This window comes from Lygodium microphyllum, chromosome 13 (genome assembly GCF_053477565.2).
Source record: "Lygodium microphyllum isolate KBCC chromosome 13, Lygodium_microphyllum_v1.1.10, whole genome shotgun sequence".
NCBI classification, from domain to species: domain Eukaryota; kingdom Viridiplantae; phylum Streptophyta; class Polypodiopsida; order Schizaeales; family Lygodiaceae; genus Lygodium; species Lygodium microphyllum.
Genome location: NC_141147.1, coordinates 17195524 through 17204658, shown reverse-complemented (window position 1 = coordinate 17204658; position 9135 = coordinate 17195524). Strand labels below are relative to the sequence as shown.

The 9135-nt window shown below is 42.1% G+C and overlaps 1 protein-coding gene across 1 annotated transcript; it reads left to right on the top strand.

Annotated features, from left to right (window-relative positions):
- Positions 1–7179: 7179 nt before the first annotated feature.
- Positions 7180–8473, top strand: LOC148026379 (uncharacterized). Its single transcript, XM_087690673.1, has 3 exons — positions 7180–7189; positions 7394–7663; positions 7762–8473. Exons 1-3 carry the CDS (start codon positions 7180–7182, stop codon positions 7875–7877), a joined length of 396 nt encoding a protein of 131 aa, XP_087546799.1. The 3' UTR covers positions 7878–8473.
- The last annotated feature ends 662 nt before the right edge of the window (positions 8474–9135 follow it).

Below are 9135 nucleotides of genomic sequence, written 5' to 3'. Positions count from 1 at the left end.
CTTGAGGGTTGAAGCTTCAAAGCAGATGCTGAAAGACATGGATGACCAAATCAAGTCAATAAGACAGGACATCCAAGCCGCCAAGGATAGACAAAAGGCTTACGCGGACTTGAAACGTCAAGACAGATCCTTCGTTCGCGTACGTCCAAAGAAGAGTTCCCTATCATTGGGGAAATGTAAAAAGCTAAGTCCAAGGTACTGTGGACCCTACAAGATTCTCAAGTGCCTAGGGCCTAATGCTTACAGATTATAACTCCCTGAAAACCTAAAAGTTCATAATGTATTCCATATCAGCCTAGTAAAAAAGTATGTGCCTAACCTTAGTCATGTGCTTGATGATCAACAAGTTGTAATGCGTAGCCAAGGAGTCACGGCCTGACAGGATCTTAGATGTTAGGGAGAGGCATTTGAGATCCAGAACCTTGAGAGAATACCTCGTCCAGTGGAAATACTATCCCGAAGAGGATGCCACTTGGATGGATGAAAGTACTCTCAACCAACAATACCCCCAGTTCTTCTCGAGATGAGGATATCTGATTTCTCTAAGGGGGAGAGTATATAATATTTCCGCTACGAAATATTCAAGACCCAAAATCTCGCGCAAAAGCGGTTTAAAAAAAATCTCATGCAACGGAAAAACCTTTGGCTAAGTGCTCCACCCTCACGCAATAGCAACTCCAGTTCCGTGTCGCGTATAGGAAGCCGTGGCTTGAAGACTGTAAGCCCACACGGGAACACCCTTCACCGGAAAAAAAAGGGATAATGGATAAATTTTTGGCAATTTTTTTTGGATAAACACCCCTCCCCTTCAGCCATTGCATGGTGGGGGAGAGGGAGTGTGAGAGGGATGCTTGAGTTAAGTGGTGGAGGGGCATGGGGGAGGAAATCATGCACCCGCTACTTGGGTGGCTATCCCCCCCCACCTTAGTGCTATAAGAACCCTCCCCTCCTAAGCTTGAGGGGAGGAAGGAGGAGGAGAGACGACGTGCTGCTGCTGCTGCCTAAGGATGTCGTGCTGCCGCCGTCAGCCCACAGACGCCACTACCCTGGTCACGCCATGCTGTTGCCACCTGCATCACCACTATCATAATCGTAATCATCATCATCTTCGTCCTCATCGTCATCTTCCTCCCCTCCAATCATTCTTCCCCCCACGTCATTTTGTCCTGGATAGAAGCTTAGAAGCTTCTAATTTAGAAGCTTCCAAATAAGGCTTCCATAGGCCTTATTCACTTGTGCCTTCTCGGGGTGCTTTAAAATCGCGACCGCAAGGCCTATGTCCTGCGCGGAAGGGGAGATCTCGGACTGAGAGACTCCGAAACGCGTGAGTAATCAAAGGAGGATTTGCTGCTGACGAAATTTACTGCATAAATGGCTCCTAAGCAAAAGTCACGAGGCGCACACGTGCGAGCTACCAACCCGAGTACGCGAGTGGACAACGCCTCGAATCTTAATGCCCAGGTTCCGATTGTATTCTCACATGTTGCATTTAAGCATGTTTTCGCAGGGAAATTTTAAATACATTTACTCATTCGATTTACAAAGTTTAGTGCATGTCGAATATTTGAAATTGCTCGCACTCCCGTGGTCAAGGGTAGTGGCAATCTTTTTGAACGTATAATGCATAACTTGGAAGACGATATCGTACTAAGATCGCATCCTTGTTGCATCTTGCAAAGGATAAAGCTTACGTCGCATGATGCACTTATGAAGTAAGTTCATGGTCGTGGCTCATATAGAAGATAATCTTAGATGCCCATTGAGTGTTGTCCAAAATAGTCGCAATGCATGGAAAGGAAATTATGAACTTTGCAAATTGCATGTGATGATAGTTCATTTTGGGTCGGGTTAAGTGCTAAAGGACGGATTAAATCAATAATGGTCTCATGGCATTCGCTCATGCATGGAGTTCTTTTATCGAAGTTTGTATTTAGGAAGGGATGCATCTTCATATTAAAGCTTGAACTCAATGCATTAAATGTGGGGTTTATAAGCATAGTTCTGAATGTAAATCAACGTCACATAAGGCAAGGAAAAGAAAAGATCACTAAAGATCCTTTAGTTGCAAAAAGGTCTACGATCTTGAATTTGCATACTCGCACGGAATGATGCATCCCACTTCTCTTGCAATTACTTACATCTTTTAGGGGGAAAGTACTTGCTAATTCGAAGAAAGTATTTGCATCCTTAATGTGAAGATTATTTTTACTCGCGGGTTGGTTGGATCAACTAAGTAATCCGCATATAGATGAGTAGTTTTACATGGAAATCATAAATGAACGATTAGATTGCATATGACAATCACCTCAAAGTGCTAGGTAGGGTCAAGTTACGTTAAAATTCTGCCTAGTATCGCACTTGGGATGCCAACCTAATATCTCCGATCTCAAAGGTCTTGCCCACATTCACGGAATGTTAGTGTTATCTAATAACCCGTGTAAGAATGATCTAGGGTTCTCACCCTAATGGTCGGATGACCAAATGCTAGACTTCTGCAAGGAAGCTAGGAACCCTAAGGACCAAAGCGTTATCGGCCTAGTAGGGTTAGGGTTGGATTGGGTCAAGAGGACTCCCAAACCCTACATCTTGACCAAAGGTATTCTTGACCAAGAATACCATGTGATGGGAGAAATAATCCCACAAGTCAGGTGCGACACCTATGCAACAAGTTGCAACGTCGCATGGTTTTGTGTTTAAATCACAAAATAGATTTGCCACTCCTTAGAACAAGGTTGGCGAGTTCTAAGTACAAGTCTAATTTTCTAGAGGATGAGTAGTCATCCTGCTACATCACCCTTCCTTGGGGCTGATTTGCCAAGTTAGGGTAATTATGAATTGCCTAGCAAGCAATTGACCACTCAAGTGAGGACAACGGGGTTGTCCAGGATTTATTGACCTTAATATAAGGAAACCTAAGGTATTGACAATTTGGGTCAACAGGGTATAAACCCTAACCCAAGGATAAAGGGTAAACAAGCAACTTAGCTTATGAAACCCTTGGGAACTTGCCAAGTCGCGATTGATCCCTGATCGAATACTGGATGTATTCAGAAGGAAGGATTCACACCTTAGCAGTTGGTCGTACAAACGACCGCTAGAATGCTTGTGATTGTATACTTAGGAGCACTGTTTGTACTTCTTTGCTCAAGGAACTAAAGCTGGAAAAATAATTAATGCTTCAAGTTGAAATCCTGGAGAGAGAGGCAGTATCAGTTACCCCCGACTATCTGCTTGACCCTATCCAAGGGGGCTGTTAGCCGCGCTGGGTACGTGGACCGAACCCGTCGCGAGAGGTCTCTCCGTGGGTGCTACTTGGAGGAGGAGTACGCTTGGGTGCCAGGGGGGGCTCTGGCCGTAAATCCCTTGCCTCTGGATCCTGCACAAGAGGCCGACGTGACTCAAGATGGGATCTCAAGGCCCGCATACTAGTTTACGGGCAGAAACTTGGAATAGCGATCCCTGAGGATTGCTGGAATTGCCTTCGAGTAGATTATGGAATAGCTTTCGAGCAGGATTATATGGTGTATTCCAAAGACTGATAAATAAAGATCAAATGTTGAAAAGGAACTTGCTTGACATTGTTTTTCTATGTCAGTGCTTAAGTTACATGAAGGAACCAATGATTAATTGGCTAATTAAGGAAGCTGTTTTTGCTTGTCAAATTAAATGTGGTAGGTAATTAGATAACTAAAGTAACCTGAGGAAAGTGCGGTGGATGTGACCATGGGTCCGTCCTATGGAAGGGTGGTCCCGGTTGGCCGGGAACTTTTCTCAAAGAATTTGACAGCAAGGTAACGATGACCTAGAATCTAGAAAGCTAGAGTCCTGATTTATACTATTTTAGGGGAATGGAATGGGACTATGCCTTATGAGCAGAGAGGTCGAGCTTCTCATCCCTCTCGTTTCCCATTCTCCTTAAACCAAGTGCAGTATAAATCCACTTCGACCCTGATGTTTCTGCGTAAAGTAGTTCGTCTGGGGCTCGATGCTAGTTACCTCCGAGGAACTTGACCATTAGGAAAACCCTGATTTGGGTCGATCCTAAGTGGGAACGGCCGGAATGCTTTTGCTTTGTGGTGGCAGACTCGGGAAGACCTAGATCGCAAACCCCGTGACTATTTGTGGGAGTGTCGACGGCGCTTTCTGGACTCTCTTCCCGATGGGCTGCTAAGACATGTCCTGCAAGTGAACAGGTGGACACGTTACAATTGGTTACAAAAAAGAAAGAGAGAAGTAAAGAAAAGAGAAAAACAAAGAGAGAAGAGATAATGCACTTACCTCAAAGCTTGAAGAAGAATCCTTTCGCGCTTCTCTCCTTCTTCTTCTTCTCCTTCACGGGCTTCCTCCTTCTTTGCAGTTGTCCCCTCTCTTTTTGTGGTGGATTGGCGGTGGCAGTGACCTCTCTCTCTCTCTCTCAATCTCCCTTGTGCACGTTGATCTCTCTCACTTCTTCTCTCTATCAACAAAAAGAAAGAGAGAAGTAAAGAAAAAGAGAGAAGAGATAATGCACTTACCTCAAAGCTTGAAGAAGAATCCTTTCGCGCTTCTCTCCTTTTTCTTCTTCTCCTTCACAAGTTCCCTCCTTCTTGTTTGCAGCAGTCCCCTCTCTTTTTGTGGTGGATTGGTGGTGGCAGCGACCTCTATAAAAGAATATTCCATTCTTTGCAAGCTTTGTCTGGTTTTTACCTTTGTACATTTCTTCTCCAATCGAACCATGCATCACATCAATAACATCAACAATGGACTCAAACGGTTTCCATTCCTCAAGATTAGAGGGATAGAAATCTACAAGACAAACAAATAAATGTTATAATGGAAAAACCTTAAATCAAGTTCAAGAAAAGAAAGACTTTAAGAATCAAATTTTTACAATTTGGTATATGCATTGGAAGATTTGAAGTTCTAGGTTCCAAATATAGCTCTCTATATATAAACACATGTTACACTAGGACCTCTGTTATGCTATTCTTATTTCCTCCAAGCTTGAAATCTCGGATTCTACCCTTCTAAGTAGAAATGAATGAGCTCTCATATCTTCACCTTTTTCCACTTTTTGCATGTTGCATGGTGATCCAACTGCCTTTGCTAATGATTATAGGAATCCATCTTTCATCTTTTATGAATAAGTTGAATACTGATATGGATGTGATTTGGGAGCTTGATGCCTTGTTAAAGGTCGAATTTCTATATCCATGCCAGAGAGAGAGAGAAAGAGAGAGAGAGAGAGAGAGAGAGAGGACTAGACTACCACAAAGGATGGAAAAACACAAGAGGAATAAAAGAAAGGATGAAAAAAAAAGCCAAGCATTTTACTTATTTGAATTTAGATTAAACTTGTCATTATCATTAATCCAAACATATCATTAAATAAAAGTGATCAAGATTGTATATCATTAATACAAGGAATGCCATAATCATGAATATAAGAGACTAAAAATAGATATTGATAATACAAATTTGTAATGTGTGTGTGTGTGTGTGTGTAAAATGATTATCTGCTTTTTAAAAAATAGAAGTTCTGTTATGGAGGCTTTGCTCCTATTGGTCTAGAGCACTCTCTCTCTATCTCCTAAAAGGCATTTTCGAGACCTCAAAACTCCCCTATGGGTTGGTTGTGGACTATCAATGGCTCTAGCCTCATGGCTTCATTCTCATTATGCTATATTAAGCTTTTCGTGCTGTCTATTTTGAATGATGGTAAGCATTACCTTCTCCATGTGTTACATCACATACCATTCGAGTGGCCATTTTGTAAAAGATCTTCATCATCTTGAAGCAATATGGTCAATACATCATTTACATGGGTTATATATCGATTCAAGCAACAATCACCCTTTTATCCTATTTTTCATTAGCCCAAGAATATATCCACAATGGTGACTTCAACTCTAGCTTCTTTCTTTAAGCATAGTGATTGTATGGTTTGTGTAGCATCTCTTAACGGCCCACAAATACTTATATAAACGGAGAAGATACTCAAGTTTACTTCCAATTGAAGGAAATTCTTTCATAGAGTTTTTCCATAGTCATTCAAGCGCGCGCGCGCACACACACACACACACACACACACACACACACACACACACACACACACACACACACACACACACACACACACACACACACACACACACACACACACACACACACACACACACACACACACACACACACACACACACACACACACACATCTTTTCTACTCTTTGTTAAGGCCTCGATCCCAGCACAAATTGGATGCTTGCATAATTCTCAAAACAACAAGTGAGAGAGAAGATGAATGTAAAGAAGAACATAGATAGTTGTATTGCTTTGATAATAGATACACATGTATCTAGCCATAATATGACATTTGGCATCCCCATTCTATGACTCCTGACATAGATAGTTGTATTGCTTTGATAATAGATACACATGTATCTCGCCATAATATGACATTTGGCATCCCCATTCTATGACTCCTGACATCCAATACTCATGACTCTTTGCATTTCGCCCCGCTAACATATGGCATGTATAGAGGACTTGAATTCACAGAGTGCACAGTTCCCTTGATATATTTTAATCCATTAAGAAGTTATAGGTGCATGTAAAAATATTTTATTACATATCATTTTTGGCAAATTCAAGGTGGCGGGCCTCAAGTGCATGAAGTAGAATTTTGGCATTTGATAATACACCATTCCCCAATTTCCTTGCCACCTTGTGTCACCATGATCTAGACATGTAAAGCAGATGCTCCACTTGATCTCCCTTTTGCCGGTGTCCCTATCACTATGTATAGCCTTACTTGACACATCAGCATGTGGCAAATATTCGTTTTGTTTTATGGACACCACTTTGGTAGAATGAGCTTGAAAAATGCACCACATTTGCAACTTGCATCTTTAACTAGCACGCACAATTTTTGAATGAGAATAAGATCGATGTTGATGGGTATGGGAAAACCAAATTACTGCAATTGAATCATGACAAATGGATGAGGAAAATTTTATTGGGGCGAGATTTATCGCTTTCGGGAGGTCATCAGATTGAGCTGGTTAGCATCATCACTACCCCTTGACAAACTTTGGGGGTCCACGAAGAAAAATTACACAAGATACTAAAACCAAAATCTTAAAAAGTGAGCCTTTAGTTAGGAGGTCTTGGACCCCAAAGTTAGTTGTATGTGATACGAGCATGGCACCAAGTAGGGAAAGTGGATGCCTCTTAGTAGTTGTAAGACAATTATGTCTTGAAGAAGCCTCTTAGTAGGCTATGTAAATACCTTTTATTGATAATATTGATATTCTCTGCGCATTATTAAAAAAAATAGGGAAAGTGGATGCCTAAGCTTGTTTATTTTAAATTATTTAATGACACGAATACTAAGTTTTTTATTTTTTTAAAAAAGTTAAAAGGAAATCCCCCAGCCCACCTACGAATAACAAAATAGATGCCGATCGCTGCCATCGGGAAGAAGAGGTGCTAGAGGGACGGAAGAAACGCAGAAAGCTGGGACGATCGACGATCATCGCGCTGCAGGAAGCCGGCCATGGAAATGAGAATGCAGGCTGCGAGATTGTCTGCCTCATCATCCTGACACAGGCGGGCTCACAAGAACGCCTGAAAGAGAGCTGCCAGCATTCAAGCTACTGCAGACGTCGGTTGCAATCTGCGAGCGGTAAGAGCAAATAATCGAATGGCGAGCGATGGAAGCTCCCATGTCTGATTTGAAAACTGTGTCTGAAATAACCTGCAAAGGTTGATGATACGAAGCAGGAAACCGCATACTTGTTACGACCAAGCCCCAAACGCCCTGGGAAACAACCCGTGAGGGCATCTGTCCACTTGCCGTGATGAGACCAGAGATGGCCGAGGGAACGTCATGGCAGTGAAGATATGGCACGGCGACCTGCTCGGAAGCACCCCCAGCCTCAGGGACGCCTCCAGCAGCTGCATCGCACGACGAGGGCTCAGACCCCCGTCCTTGGCCTTCGAAAGCCCCAAGAAGGTTAGGGTAGGGTATGTCGCGGTTGCCAAATGTTAGCGCATCAGGGATTGGATCAAGACAGCAAGGTAGCACAAAAGTAGCAAGATCCCTATGTCTCACATTATGGACATTGGGCCCTAAAGATGTAGATGGATATAAGAAGCAATACACTACGAGGTTTGCCCCTCAAGGTGCATTGATTGGAGTGGGAAAGGAAATCAAAGCTAATAAGATCGGCCCCTTGGTTCTACGAGATGTTTGTGTGTGTGTGTCAAGGTTAAAAAACAGTCCATGAGACAACACTGTGTGCAATGAAATGTGTAAACTAATATGCAGTACAATGCCCATATAGGGGTACATTGGGAAAGGAGAGGGGGCTAGGTGGGTGGGCCACTACAAGATTGGATATGTAACTAAGTAATGATGCAATGACACCATGCAACACCCTCCTACCTAGCTCCAGCCTATCAAGATCAATGGTGAGGTATAGTATGGCATATATCCCTGATCGCGCACACACACAAAGGTAGGTGTGAAGTCAAGGGGAGCCTATTTTACAAAATCGTAGAGGTGGCATGGAAATTGGGTGAGAATTTTGCAACTTGTTTCCAATTTAAATGCAACTTATTGCCTCTTTAAGTTTAGTGGGGTGTTACTAAACAATACATGCATAACACACCATTTGTTTTGTGCGAAGCACCTGTTTGTTCTTTTTTTTTGTGTGAGAAAAGAGAAGCATATTGTAGGTTGCTTCCCTTTGCTCACACATACAAAATGCAAGTGAGGTGCAAACTTGCAAGCTTCAAAAGCACAAAAAGTGCACAACACACAATTAGGAGGCCTAGCCAACTAGTAAAGATAAATAGGAGTACATTTACTTTCCTTTTTTATTGCAATTGTGACATATCAAGTGGATTATGTTTGTTCTCTTGTTTGGTAAATTGATCTTTACAAGCTAATTTACAAAATAAGTTTCCCTATATTCTACCTTTTGCAAAGTTGAAATATGAAACTCATTATGACATATCATCATCCCCTAGGTTGATTGCCAAAATGTTGTACAAACGTAATTGAGAGTTGAGTGAGGAGGGACTTTAAAAATTTGAATCAAACAAAGACAAGAAATCCATAAGATTGCGTAAATGGATATCATTTTTTATAAA

Coding starts and splice junctions, on each gene's coding strand:
- LOC148026379 (XM_087690673.1), top strand. Junction 7,664..7,761: donor TCGGTTGCAATCTGCGAGCG/GTAAGAGCAAAT, acceptor GATACGAAGCAG/GAAACCGCATACTTGTTACG.